Here is a 15702-nt window from a genome sequence, read left to right as displayed (position 1 = left end):
GCAATCTACTACCTGAATGGATTCTTTCAGTCCTTTTTGGGGTTGGGGGTGGAGGGTGGGTTGGTTGATCATATAGAAAAGCTGAACATGTATGCCTCTCTAATGTTGTGTACTGAGTTCATTTAATCCCTCTGCTAGGTTTACTTTATTTGTTTCCCAAACATAGTATGTCAGTGTGTGCTTAAATTTGAATTGTAACCTATTTTGGATGAAAATATAGTTAGCCATTAATTTCTGGCATCCTTCTTTCAAGGTAGCCATGAAAGCATTATGGTAGCCTCCCTTTACATGGTGCCATCTAATTGAATTAAAACTACAACTCTCAGAATTCCCAACCGGTATATGGTCTGTCATCAGAGAGTAATTCTAGTCACCAATGAATTATTGCGTATTTAATTCATTTGTTTTTCTGCACTGGGAACAGGACATCACACAGGCTATTAAAATGAAGAAGTGGTAGACTTGGTGTTTTTAATTTAATTATTGGGGTCTATAAAAATGCTTTCAGAAAGTTAACCAAGAAATCTTAATTTCTTGTTGGTCATTTTAGTTCTTCAAAAAAAATTAGCCAGACCACTGAAAAATGGATGCAAGATTTTTGATCAATCATACAGAAAACTGCTTGTACTTAGACTTTTCTGTGCAAGGAAGATGACTGTTTTTTTCTTTACAAAGAAAAGGCTCATCACCAGAAGCTGAACATTTGGGCATGGGCTTTCACATATTCTTCAAAGGGCTATGTCAGCTCTTTTTGAGTTGGCATTTAATATTTGCTTACGGTTGTCTATATTACTTAATTTGCACAGGCATGGGTGGAACCTAACAGTCCTTCCTAATAACACAGGATCCATCCTGCGACATCTTGGTGCTGTGCCTGGTAAGAGGATGTATTTTCTCCATACTTATAATTGTGGCAGCAGAATGATATTGAATAAATCACATTTTTGCCACTTCCCTGGAACCAGGCATCTATAAAAGCTGTTTAAAAGTGAATTAATATTCAGTAAACTTTCTATCATGGCAGTATTTAAGCTGCTTGTAATTCTGCTATCCATTGACCCTTCAGTCTGTTCAGCACAGATGGGCATACTTCTTTCCAAGTAAGGCTGCTAAGATTTGCCTTGTCTGTTACAATAATCATGCCACAGTTCAGTTCAGTTTCTTGTATTATAAAAAGGAGAATAAGACTGAGGTGGAGGCTAAACATATAGTTCAGATCATGTACCCATTGACTTCTTCAAATCTGTTGTAGCCTGTTCATTAGTATTCAGTACATTTGTGGTAATGTCTAATGTCAGTATGGTGAATGACAGGCCCAAGTAGCTTCATTATTTGCTGTCCCAAGAGAGTTATGCGGTGCCAATTAATGTGCAGATTTTTGTTATTGTTATTCTTTATGAAAACCTTTGGTGATTTCTACTTTACAAAGGCTGGTTGAGACAGTTGTCAAAGTTGATACTGTATGATATTGCAATTATCATTTATTTTAATTATCATCTCTAGTCAAAAAAACTTTGCCATTTTTCCAATGCACTTTCTGTAGTGTGACTGCATCTACCAATGGAGATAATATGAGATGAGTATGTATACCTATCGCCCATCTTCAGCTTCCTCAGAGAAAGGAAATATTATTTTCTTCCCAACTTAGTGAGCAGTACTTGTATTTGGTAGAGCAGGGTTTAGTTCTTAATATACAGTACTTGCAAAAGCAAAATTCATATTACATATGAAGCTATGTGAGTTGATTTGTTAAGATACTGTCATGCGTTAACATCAGAACCAGGGATCAAAAAATTATTTGACCAATCAGATTAAGGACATGTTCCTTTTTGTAAAATCTCTCATTCTTTTTTTCATTTCTGGTAAGATCTAAAATTTTCAGGTGGCAATCAATATATCACACATGGCTTTTAATATACCTTTAACAATTCTCATTTTTTTAAAAAAAAGACTATTAAGTTATGAAGTTTGGCATTAACCGTGTTTTCTTCTGATCTAATTTTGCTGATTTAGGAGTGACAATTCCTTGGCTAAACATTGGCATGGTCTTTTCTACCTCATGCTGGTCTCGAGACCAAAATCACCTTCCATATATTGACTACTTACACACTGGTGCTGATTGCATTTGGTAAGTAACTCTTAAGTGTGCCTCTTTGCTCCACTGCCCTTGCTTCTGTTGGGGATCTGCAGACCTTGTCTGAAGGAGTCAAGTAAGCTCTAATTTATTCTAAAAATACACATTAGGGGCAGTCTCTTTATTAGACCAGCTCAAGGAAGGTCACAAAGTGGTATACAGGCTTTTGGATACCCAAGAAGTCTTCATCAGGCAAGATAATAAAGCAAGACGACATTATGAGACCAGGGGGGGGATAAGGGAGGTACCAAGATTAAATGTGTGGTGTGACTCCAGGATTCTAGCATTTATGTGATAGAGTTGCCACAAGTTTGTGTTTGTTTTAGCATCATCCTGACTGCCTGTATACACCACTGCAAGAGGGAAGGGGAAGAGAAATGTTGCTGATGCTCAAGCCATGGGTCTGCATTTAGCTATTGTCTTGGTGGAACCTAGGAAGAGACTGCAGCTGTACCTGACCTGGCCTCAGGCTGCAGTAGAAAAATACAGTGATTGAAAGGATTAAATACAAGTGTTAAATCCAATTGTCAACAAGGGTGATCAGTTTCTTATTTTCATTACTTAACATTTATGGCTCTCCCAACCTGCCCAGCTATAATATCTTACCATTAATATATTATCTCCCTGCGAGTTCTAATCAAGTATTTTGTCATTTTTTTATTCCCAAACCTAAAGTTTATGCCATGAATTGTTCTGTTTAGAATTTCAAGGCGGGACCCAATAATGTTAAAAATGAGCACTGTTAAATGTCTTAGTAAAGTAAGTAGAATCCTAGGATGAACAAAACGTTTTAACCTGGCACTCCAAATTATTGTTATTAATTTCCTGGGTGAAAAAGGCATTTCATAGAGTTGCATTAGGATTGAGATTTTAGGTTTTCTCCATCTTAACTGCTATGATGTATTTTAAAATATCCAAGCAAAAGCCAGAGTGACATTTGTTGCAGCACAATTAAAATTTTACCTCCTAATGCAACAAGAAGTGAGCTTAGTACAGTCTTACTATAGAAGTTTAGTCAATTCCAAATGGTTCAAATGCTTTGAAATTAAGCTCCAAAAGTGTTAAGAAATTGTGAATCTTTTCAGTCTGTGTTTTCTGGCATAATAAGTCTAATAATCCCACGGTATCAGGAAAGGCTTCTTGTTCAAGTAATAACCCATTCTCATTTCCATTAGTGGTCTTCTTGACCCCTTTAAAATGTGCTTCACAAGCAGTTTTTAAATGGTTGGCAGGGAGAGTTACTGATAGGATGGAAGTTGGTGAAACATAACCCCCATTCATGGATTTTTATGATCCTCCTGGAAAATCAGGTTTTATTCTAGCTATTTGAAGCCAAATGGAAAATTTAAAAACAGCTATTTTAAAAAAAACTTTCCTGCCTGTTTATATAGGAAGAAAAGTCTTCCTCAAATTCAGGAAGACAGGTAATTTTTTATAGAATCTGCTGTGTTTCACACATTCAGCTTTTCAGTGCTGCTTACTAGCCTAATGTACAAAGTATGGTATTATTACTGCAATATAATAACAGGGGAAGTGAAAGAGGGTAGCTTGCTCAAGTAATTAATAACCAGTATGAAAATTAGGGGGTTCCACAGCTGGACTTGGCCACAAAGAAACTGTCACACTTCATTTTTTTTAAACTTTTGGAAATGTAACAATTAGCTTGGATCATTTTCCTATATTTGGTGGCAATATTGCAAAATTTGACAGTTTTGGAAAATGTTTTATAATAGAATGAAACAAATTCTAAAGGCTGAATTTCTTTTCCAACCTGCTAATTTTTAAATTAAGTATTATTAAACCTTATATCCCCACAAAGTACATCAAAATACCTTTGTACATGGTAACTGCTGCAAGAATACCTTGCACTACTTTTTGGAAAGTATGTACAGTTACTTCTGCAGCAGAATGGCTGATTAGTTGTAGGAGTATTCCTGGTTGTCCAAAATAACATTTCAGAAGTAAATCTGACACTATTTAATTCAACTTGGAAACCATTTTTTAAAATTATTATTATAATTCTATGTATGAACTTGTACCACATCTGAAATTTGGATTTCTCTTAACATAAAATCTTAATACTCTTAACTTCAGTTATTTAATCAGTTAAATAAGGATAGGTTTTTCACTGTTCAGGGAGAAATTACTGTAATACTTTATCTTACTTTATGATTCATACTGTGCTGATTATTGCTGCTGATACTTGTATATTACTTGGATTTTAACAATGAGCTGGAGATTTTAAAAAGATATGAGATATTCAGTTATGTAAAATTAATTAAATATTGAAAATTCTTACCTAAAAAAATCTGTCTTTGCATACAGAGGCATGCTGACTGCAGATTCATAAGGGGTAGGTTCAAGCAAAGTTTTTTTTCCCCCCTTTCTATGTGCTGTTCAGCTGATAAAACCTTTTTACGTTCTATCTTGGGCAACAGATTACTTGGTACTAGTGTCACGATGTAGTTTACTAAATAATTGCGAAACTTAACCTTATTTTAAAGCATTCAGGCTCTCTGCCTAAGTATAAACTTACTGTTTTTTTCCCAGCCTAAGGGGTCTTTCCCAACAAGTGCAGCATACAACTTAGTTTTTAACCTCTTAGGTTGGCATTCAGTTTTGGAGATACAGTTTGGGCAACTGCCTTGTGGTACACATTATCTTCTTTAGCCCAGAATTTATATTCCTTCTGTTTTTTCCTCTCTGTGACAAATGTGAACAGGTATTGCATTCCTGCTGCAGAGGAGAAAAAACTTGACAAAGTGGTACATACCCTGTTGCAAGCCAATGGCACTCCAGGACTGGAAATGCTTGAAAGTAACGTCATGGTGAGTTACTTTCTGATTTCTGTAAGGGACTAAATACTGACAAACCATACTACCATGGGTATATGTAGAACTGAACTGTTTAATTAAATCTCAACATGACAGTGTGGCAGCTACCTTTTTATTAATAGCATACATACATGCTGCAGTGAACACATTTCAAATTAACAAATACTGTCTTTTTCATAGCAAGAATAAAAGTGATTCAAGGCCCTCAAAAAATTATCTATTTCACTATTACTGAAGTTACAGCAGACAAAGAAGAGTTAGCTAGAAGGCAGGGTTTGAGATTTCTTCCCATCCAGTCTGTAGCTGTCCCCATTAGGAAAAGCAAGAGCTGTTCTCTGGTCTCCATTTTGAGGGCCAAGAACCAAAAGAAGGAGGAGGGGGAAAAAGGAGGAAATCAACAGCTAGGGCTTTCAAGCACCAGCACTGGTCTCGAAGTCTCCAGATGACAAAAGACTCCGGCAACACAAGCACAGTGGATCAGAAGACCACTCACATGGAGGTCACAGCAACAGAACAAAAGCAATCACCCAATTTCACGGACTGGGTCAATCTGGGACCTGTTGCACATCAGACAGAAAAGCAGAGTAGAGGACAAGCTGCTAGGCACCAAAGGTGCCAACTGCACTGACCCTCTGATGGTCAGAATCCTCGCAAAGGCCAAGAAGGATGACACAGCAGTGGCAAGAACATATAAATCAGCTCTCTCTTCTTACCATTGCTAGTATGGCTATGGAAGAATTGAGCAGCACTGTATTGAGTAGTGGGGGTGTGGGGACACTAGAGCAGCCAAAACGTCAGTTGGCCTAGTTAGGCTTAACAATTAGCATGGTGACCTCAGAACCTGAAGGGAAAATATTTTGGGGTGTCATCTGCTTACAGAGAACAGGAGACCCTAACCCTGTCACCCCCACCCCAAGTAAAGCAGTCTCCAGAGCTGAGTTATACTGTATACAGTATTAAACCAATTAAGTGAGAGCCGAGGCTATCCCAGAACAAGCTAGAAGAGGGAGCAGCCATTCACCTTTCTCTCACAAGTTCATCTAGCAATCCTATCCTTCCACTTCTTCCACCTACCCGTAGTCCTCTTCACACTCATGCGAAAAGGAAAAACAAGTTCCCTTAAGAGATATAGACAGAATAACATTCACCCCAGAAGCTTTAGAGACAGTGAGAGGAACCAAAAGAGGATGACCAGTTTTCAGTATGTTAAGTGATGAAGAATGATCACTACAAGGGAAAAAAGGAGAGTATCACACAAGACATCTGAAGCCTATTCCTTACGACGTTCAGACCAAGAAGGAAGTCAGCTTTAAGAGTCTGCACAATCCACAGCTTCACATCAAAAATCATTTAATGCTGCCTTGTTTCCAGTGGTACTTAATAAATCAGGTAAGATGCTGAGGCTAGAGCTAGGCTCCAACAACTCTACAAGCAAGGATTCCAGTGGAGTTCAGGATGTTGCTGTGGTGTTTACTTCAGGTTCCTACACAGACCTGATAATGCGATGTATGGACTTTGTCTTAGATAATCAAGAAGAGATGGGAAGAACTAGCGAGATTCAGGGCATCCTCCAGACTAGTGTATAAGGTGTATCTTCCTACTCAGGAAATCATGGAATAGCTAGCTATAGCTAGTACTGATGAGCATGTAGCAACACTGATTTCTATAGCTAGTACTGGTGAGCATGTAGCAACACTGATTTCTAAATTGGTCATCACACAAGATGTAGGAGAACTGCTCAGTGATCCAGTGGAATGTAGAACAGTCAGACCACTAAAAAGAATCCATGAGAAGAAGTAAGGCTGCAGCTATTTCTTCCATTATTGCCCAAGCTTTGGTGATTTGAATGCATATCCTCCTCCCCAAAATTCCAACAGAAGCCAAACAGCTAAGCCATAGATCCCACCATGTCAGCACTCTGAGCCTTGAGCAGCAGAACTCATAACAGACACACCCACCCGCTTACACATACATACATACATACATAAGGATCTATGGCTCAGACATTGTGAGGTGGGCTACTAATTAAGAGTCTACCTTGCAGCTTAGCCTTTCTCAGACAAAAAAAAAGTGCTGCTTAGAAAGTCAGTTGGCAGCTATAACAGCAAGGGTCCTGCTAGTAAACATTAGTGAGGTAGAAACCTAGGCAGAACCATCTACATTCATTAAATATTCTAAGCTAGACAAGTTTGCTTCTGCAGAAGTGGTCTTTCATGCTACAGAAGATGCTTTAACATACACTGACCCTCTCTGGGAATATTGCTGTAGTACAGTATATCCCTTTCCTGTCGGCCCCATCTTCAGTGACAGGGAATGAGAGCCCACTGTGAAATACCCTTCTTATCACTGAAGAAATGGACCTGACAATCCTATCCTGCAGAGGAAAAGGATCAACCTGTTAACTTGCTTAAAGTCTTTGTTGTTATACATTGTTACTCTATTTTTCCTGTGTTAATTATTTTATTGATTAGCCATAAGTCCATATCAGAATACAAAATACATGTCATAAGACCATATCTAACCAAATAGAGTAAAAGACAGAACTAAAAAAAATGCAAGTCATATTTCTGTATCACCCCTACAATTTACCTCAATCAGATCCACAAATGCAGTTCTCAATTTTACTGTTTTATTCAGATAAAAGGTCATATTATATGTAATGTTTGGCTTCTGACCACACATAAAATGTTCTAATGTATAGATCCCAGTAGGCTGTTTGTCTAAGATGTGGTCCAAGATATTGATCTCTATTTTTTCCTGTGTTTTTGTTTTGTTTTGTTTCTGGCAAGCCTTTTTGTTATTAATAAAGAATTAATAGTGAATGAATAATTAATTTAATAATGAAGTAATAAAAAAGAATGTAAACTGCACTCTGTTCAAGTCAGTGCATGCAATTGAAAAGGGAGGTTCTCCAGCCCGGCAGGAAAAAGTCTTATGCCCTACCTTTTAGGTAGAAAAGACAGAGTTAACCCTTCGCTGTCAGGCGCATCTTTTGGTTGCCAGAAGGGTATTTTGTGATAAGTCAGTTGCAGTTTTAATTTCTTGATTTGCTACAAACCTGTTTAGAGCTTTCAGCAGTGTAGAACTTGGAAATTAACTAGATTTCAAACCAAGTGTAAAATAGCTACAAGCATTAATTGGAGCAGGTATTTTCCATGCAGAAGGTCCTATCTCCAGAAAGACTTTTGCTGAAATCCTAAAGAAGTACTATCAGTCATTGTCAGCTGGGCGAAGCTAGATGGGTCAGTGATCTTAGTTTTTTATACATGTTCAAATATTCCTAAGGCTAAGAAGGAAAAATCATTTCAACTCTATGTTATTAAAAGCGTTTTTCAATGGGAAATATTGGACACTTTAGAGAACATAGAAAAAAAACCCTATAAAATATTTCTGTTGCAGTGAGTGAAATATTTTAGGAGAAGGTTTTACTCAAAACACATGGCACATTTGTTCAACTTCATCTCTAACATTTAGTTGAAAAGTGGAGTGTTGTTTAATATGCAAATATCCTGCTGTTCTTTAATATTATGACTGTGTAATACTATTCCTAACTAAATGAAAAACTGCTTTTTCTTTACTGTAATATTTGTCATTTCTGTTTTCAACTTCGACTTTCAGCTATTTCCCAGGAGTATAAAAACATGCTTAGGCAGTATAAGATGTATCATTTTTGCAGTACAGTGTAAAGGCTGCAGATCCATTGGGTACAATTGCAGTTTTGCTTGTGCAAGCCTAAGGCATTTATACTTTTGAACCTATAATCCAGCATATACTTGCCTAGCAGTAAACACCAATAAATGGTGGGTCTTATCTCTGAAGAGCCTGTATTGGTGTGTTTATATAAGCTACTTTGGGAGTATTTCCCTTTAAAAATGTTTTTTTAAGTATTTAAATAAATAATGAAAGTATTCTATTTCATTGAAAAGCAAATAGTGTAATTTTATATGCTTTCCAAATGGTAAAGTATCCATTTTTCTGTTGTGTGTTAAAGCAAGTAAATATAAGTTTGATAAGAAAATTGTTTATTGATTTATTACATTGATACACCACCAAATCTGCCAGAGACTCCCAGTAGTTTATAAGACCAGAACAATTAAAACATTCACAGTAATGCCATAACACTTATAAGAGCCACTGTAATACTGTAAGTAATTTAAAATAGTAAAACATAACAATCAATAACAATGCCATCATCATCGTCATCGTCATCACCATTACAACAACTCTATTATTTCACCTGGGGTTAGTGCAAGTAAAAAGAAAGCCAGGAGCCTCTGCTCTTGACCTTTATATCTTACATCCATCTGCGACACCAACACCTACTACCACCACTGCTTTGGGTCTCCTCTACTGGCTCAGGCAGTCCAAGTCCATATCAAGCAATGGTAAATCCAGATCGCAGGCCAATCTCAGTGCACACCATAAGACTCCCAGTCTTCTCCACTGGCATTCTTCTCAGATGAAGTATTCCCCTGAAGAATGCCATCTCAGTCTCCTTCCTCGTGTCAGCTCCAGCTCTCACTTCAACAAGGTTGTCCTCCTGTGTTGATGGCCACCACGTTGCATCCCACCACTACTGCCACTCTGACTTCAAATGGAGCTCCCAGCTGCAAGGACCCCATCTCACTCTCTTCTGCTACTATGAAGCACAATAGCCAGTCTCTACAACACCCTGAAGATGAGATGACTTCCAGACTGGTAACCTATTCACATCTCACCTTCAGATCCTACAGCCTCTCTCATCATCTCGATCATCAGCACCCATCCATTTCAACAACCACTCCACAGCCACTTTACCAGATCATATTCCTAGTACTCTATTCCTGCCATCTCTCCGACTCGTATCAAGCAAACCATACAACCGATGCCACATCCCCAAACAACCCATACCTCCAAACTAAAAAAAGGTTACACCTCCTCCCACCTGATATCTTGGTAAGTAAATAGGTAAAGAAGGATGACACGTATTTTTATTTCCATTAAAAATACCCTCCATCCGACACTAGAAAGATGGGAAGCATTTTTTTCATGTTAACATTTCTTGAAATTTGAAACTCCTACCCAAAGTAGTTTTCATGATCATCCAAATATGGTATCTCACATAGACTAATCTAAGGTTTCTGTACTGTGATGGAGTACAGGTAGTCCTTGTTTAGCAACTGTCTCATTTAACGACCATTCACAGTTATGACAGTGATGAAAAAGTGGCTTTACAACCAATCCTCATATTTACAACCTTCACAGGTCTGGAAAGCACAGGAAAGCTGAAGTAAGATCATATGCACAGTCACAGTTTCACTTAGTGACCACTTAACAACTGAGGTGCTGGTCCCAATGTGGTTGCTAAATGAGGACTACCTGTATTTGTTTTCAAGAATTTAGCATCTGTACAAATAGTAAGGATTGTCCTCTGGCAGTTCCAGTTTGTTTGGGTTGCAACATTTAAAGTTTATGCGATTATTGTTTCATGGGACAGTTCTGTGTGGGATTATGGGAGTTGAAGTACACTATAATCTGAAGACTTCCAAGGTAGATCAAGCTGCTCTGCACAATACAGCAGGTACTGAATGGCAGGAGAATAAGATTCTAAAAGGGTGATTTCCTTTCTTCTCTCTTAGATCTCCCCAGAGGTATTGTGCAAAGAGGGGATCAAGGTGCACCGTACTGTACAACAGAGCGGGCAGTTCGTTGTCTGCTTTCCAGGATCTTTTGTGTCAAAAGTATGCTGCGGTTACAATGTCTCTGAAACTGTGCACTTTGCTACCACCCAGTGGACAAGCATGGGTTTTAAAACTGCCAAGGTAGAAGTGTGTGTATGTGTTAGACTTTTTAAAAAGTAGAATGCCTTTTGTAAAAGCAGACAAAACACTTCACAGACAAATTGTGTGCCATACTATTAAATGAACTCAGTCAATATTACAAATACCTGTTTGGATATAAATTGCCTGGACAATGTCTAACTTTCAAAATGGAATCCCAGATTTGGTTTGCTATTAAATAATTAAGTCTGATTTGGAGATGTCATAGGAACGATTGCATGTGGTATGGCCTATGCTGTGATCTTACTATTGGAATGACTTTCATTGTATCTTAAGAGAGGGCTAACACTGGAATTTTTGTGTGTAGGAAATGAAGAGGCGACATATACCCAAGCCATTTTCAATGGAAAAGCTGCTGTATCAAATCGCAACAGCCGAAGCCAAGAAAGAAAATGGGTCTGCTCTGAGTACAATATCGGCCCTTCTGAGAGAGCTCAGGTAACTTGTTACTTATCCTGCTTTTCTCTGAGAGAAACTCTAATGACAATTACAGTGAGCGCTGTGAGATATCCAGGGCCAATGAGCCCAGCCACATATGGGAGAAGACCTTTCATGATTGGTGTGCTGGTAAACCTTTGAAGGCCAGAACAAAGAATTCTGTCTCCTGTCAAGTGTTTACTTTTCTCATGAATGTGCTCAGTATTAGGACCCATAGCTTAAAACTTTCTGCTCAGAACATCCCATGATTTGGGTAGGTTGTTTGCTGTTTGTTTCATAATTATAGGTAAGTGAGGAAAGCATTTCTTTCAGTCTGACGATAGCGTGAATAGAATTCCACAGCTTCCCCATTTACGACACTGAAAGAATATTGAATATTCTCCCCCCCCTCTCCAGGACACATGTGAAAGGAGGGAAAAGGTGTTGTCTTTCTAATATAATGCTGTGTTCTCTTTGTTCTCTTACTATGTAGCTTCGCTACCCACAGTTCAAGTGTGAGACCACTGGGTAGTGCTGATCGATAGCACATCGCATAGATCAAGGATCCATAGAAAATCTGATGACTGGAATCTACAAATTGTATTTAATAAGCTAATTTGTTAATTTGCATAGATTGAATCAAGTCTTCTTCACTGTGCATTTGCACTCAGAGCAGAAGACGTGAGAGGTTCAGTGAGGATCTCCACATGGAGTTTCTCCCTCTGTGGAGAATGTTACATCCATATGTACATTTTCTTAAGAGGCCATTTTGTAAATGTGAAAAGGGCTGGCATTTTTTTTCCCTTTATCCATCTAAATGGTCCTCAGGCTTGTTCAAATTGGATTTCCTTTTCTATGAGGACAGCAGCAGCCTTCCCCATAACATTTTGATTCCTGTATTGCTAATCATTCAGGTTAGCTGGAGCTGTTATAAATTGTAGTTCAAATCATCTTCAGTGCATCAGGTCAAGGATAGTCTTCTTTTGAAGTCTGATTTTTGCTGCTTCATGTAACTGTGTGTGAATTTGCTGTTTTTGCTTATGTATTGCCACCTTTCTATTTCTGAATTCTGTTTCCATTCACTCATTAATTTTGTACGTGATGTTCCATTTGTTCCTCCTCTATGCTCAGTGCATTCATAAATCAAACTTATAAAACCACTATGACTGGACAACATACTCAGCCTTTTTTTTTTTTTTTTTACTAAATGTCGAAGTAGTTGAGCCTTGCTCATTCTTGGATTCCTAGGAAGTGTCTTGAAGGACATTTCTGTTGGCAATTCAGATTGGCTGAGCAGTCTAGTTGAAGCAGGGGCATCAAAGACTTCCAGCAAGAACCAAGTTCTCAGCCCATAGAACTCCTGCTTGGCCTGCAGTGGTCACTGACACAATCTTAGATGGGATTAAGGGGCAGCAGGGATTAGGCGCTGCTCCCTGGGAGTGTATGCAGGGCTGTTATCCACGGACAATTACTAACAGCTCAGTTGCATCTAGAAATGAGGCCTTCCAGATGCAACTTTGAATGTCCCTGTGACACTTTGCTGTTTTCTAATTATTTTTAATCTTCACAGGGATACAGAATTGAGGCAGCGGCAGCAGCTATATGAGGCCGGTCTCCATTCTTCAGCTCGCTATGGGAGCCATGACAACAGCAGTTTGGGAGTGGATGGGAAGAAAAAGCCTCGAAAGTGGCAGTTAGAGACGTCTGAAAGAAGGTGTCAGATATGCCAGCATCTCTGTTACTTATCCATGGTAAGAGAAATTTCTCAAACTCTGGATTCCTGATACTAGCTAACTATCTATATCTATTTTATTAAATTTGATATGGCTGCCCACTCCAATAGACTCTAGGCAGCTTGCAAAGTCTAATAGATAGTTAAAACAATTAAAAACATAGACAAAACAAGACAGCCCAGACTAAAAGCAACCATAATAAAACACAATGTGGCAGTCCACCCACCCCCACCCCATCATTAATCCCAGGCCTGGGAACAAACCCAGGGTTTAAGGGATTTTCCGAACCCCAGGAGAGTGGGTGCCATCTGTGTCTCTTGGGTGATGCTGTTCCAGAGGCCAGGGGCTGCAACAGGAATGTAATAGGATAATTGGTTTTTTTGCTATATCACTGTTGTTTCATAACTGCAGAATAACATCTATAATAATGCATGTACTCAACAAAGCGCAAGACATATATTTCAACAAAATCTCCTGGAAAGCACTGATGAATGGGATGCTCAAAATTGATCTGCCACCATCCAAGGTCACAGACTAGATGGGTAGAAGAAGAAATTTTGCTATGGTGAATTTGCTCTGAAATAGGAAAGCTAAATACTTCATAACACATTTATTTCAATTTTACTGAAGTTATAAATTGTTTTCAAATTTTTAATACTATTTCACTAATCAAGACAGCCACACCTACATTGCATCACATAAATTGAATGTGATTCTTGCACAGCCCTGCTATAAAGTCCAGAAGTTAGGGTTAGGGTTATGCACAAAATACAGCCAGTTCCACTTTTGAACAGTCCACAGGTGAAAGTGCCTTTCATATGAATGGGATGATATTCTCCATATTTTGCAGTGCCAGAGGGAGAATATTATATTATGGGATCCAGCCCATGCTCACACATAGGCTTTGTCTTCTGCATAAACAATTTAAAACACCTTAAGGTTTCAGCAGTGTTTGCACCATTCACTAATTTCTTTTGAACAAACTTTATCATTTGTTCAACTTTGCTTGAGGGACAAGCTTAAACATGATAATGTTAATTCTCTACTTCTCTTGCTCTTTGGATTTTGATTAAAGCAACTTGACTGATGGTATATCAGTCATACAGCAAACAAAAAGCATAGGTAGGCTAAGACTGCTACTTTAAGACTTCAGTTGAATCATAGAAATTCAACATGCTCTATAGTTTTAACAGTATTCTCAAGCTGTATTTTTAAAAATCACAGGTTGTACAGGAAAATGAAAATGTTGTCTTCTGCCTCGAATGCGCCTTGCGGCATGTAGAAAAACAGAAGTCTTGTCGTGGACTGAAACTAATGTATCGTTATGATGAGGTCTGTACAATGCAGTTTTTGTTTTTGCAGGGTTTTTTTAATGCTGTATAATTTGTAGGTTTGATACGTTGCATCTATGATCTGTAGAGTTGCTGCTCTTATGGAATCATTGCAGCAAGGTTTCTTGATAAAATGGTATTGTTCCTTTTACCCCCTCACTTGCTTTACTAAGAGTTACAAAATGAAAAAAAAAAGTTTGGTGCAGAGCTCAGAACAGCCCTACTCTGTTGAAACATGGACTGACTTAAAAATAGTTTCATAAACTATTTTCAGTAGCAAAAGTACAATTCCTTAGCTATTGGCTTGAGACTTCTTCCTACTGCACATACACAGTGCATACATGCTGCCTTTTCACGGCTCAACAAGAGAAGCTGTGGTCTTTGCAGTTGGCATACATAGCTTCAATAAATAGTATGCACAGTACACACAACATCGGAATCTGTACTTTTAACTTCTCTATAACAAATTATTTTCAAATAGCAGCAAACCTATCTGAGTATTGTCTTTTTTATGACTAAAAGGCATTTAATTGACTTTCTCTCATCCTTCCTCCTCCACTCTTTAATTAGCTCCAGACAGAGGCAGCAGATGGTATTTTGCCTGCTGTTTGACTGGGTCATGCTCTCTCCATGTGTCTATGGTTTGGAGGAATAAAAAAAAAAGCCAGTTTTGGGACAACAGACTACTTGAAACAATGTGGAATGAAAAGTCACTATAGTTATTTGGGATAAATGTCAATATGTTGTGAATTTCTCTACCCAGACTGAATTGTTCATTGAGGACTAATCCATTTTGCACCTTAACAACTGAAGAGTTCTTGCCCAAATCTAAAGCAACAGGCAGAAAACAATCCCCCCAAATAAAATAGATGTCCGTTATAGACTGGAACCCCAAACTGTTAACACCAGAAGGACACTTCTCACGATTCTTGGGTGGCAAAAATCTAGATTGCCAGGAAGCCCAGAGGAGTTGTTCAATATGAAGCAGAAAGAGCTCTCTATACTCACAGGCTACATATTTTTGTGGAACTCTAACATTAACTCTGGTCCCTAAGTTTCAGTTGGTATATAGTGGTAGGCTATCAGCAGCTACTAGTCAAATATGCCAGTTGTTCTAGCTTGTAATAACTTCTTAGTACGATTTTAGTATTATACAATAGCATCTAACTTTATGTGCTCTCCTCACCTCCATTTAAAAATATTATCTGTAATATATTTTCTAAATCCTAGACTGGGTGATCAGAATTGTGATTTACTGAAACAATCCAGTATTAACTACAATTTAGGTCTTGGCTTATTGGCAGAAACAGTCATAAAAACTTAGTATCTCTTTTCACCAATAATGAAGGAATGGGAAGGAGCACATCAGTCCAAGGCTCATTCATATAATGCTGAATAGTAGTTGATTTCACCTGGGTTAATTTAAGTGACCAT

The 15702-nt window shown here is 38.2% G+C and overlaps 1 protein-coding gene across 1 annotated transcript in view; it reads left to right on the top strand.

The window, feature by feature from the left end:
• Window positions 1–15702, top strand: part of JARID2 (jumonji and AT-rich interaction domain containing 2) — a 265514-nt gene that overhangs the window by 245054 nt on the left and 4758 nt on the right. Inside the window, exons 11-17 of the mRNA XM_063298933.1 lie at window positions 807–877; window positions 2014–2128; window positions 4857–4962; window positions 10587–10769; window positions 11095–11225; window positions 12775–12955; window positions 14162–14269. Coding sequence (XP_063155003.1) covers window positions 807–877; window positions 2014–2128; window positions 4857–4962; window positions 10587–10769; window positions 11095–11225; window positions 12775–12955; window positions 14162–14269 — 895 coding nt within the window. The remainder of the gene's footprint in view (window positions 1–806; window positions 878–2013; window positions 2129–4856; window positions 4963–10586; window positions 10770–11094; window positions 11226–12774; window positions 12956–14161; window positions 14270–15702) is intronic.

The sequence above is a fragment of the Candoia aspera genome, chromosome 3 (genome assembly GCF_035149785.1).
Source record: "Candoia aspera isolate rCanAsp1 chromosome 3, rCanAsp1.hap2, whole genome shotgun sequence".
Classification (NCBI taxonomy): Eukaryota; Metazoa; Chordata; class Lepidosauria; order Squamata; family Boidae; genus Candoia; species Candoia aspera.
The sequence above is the reverse complement of the archived record's forward strand: the minus strand, read 5'-3'. Positions and strand labels throughout refer to the sequence as shown.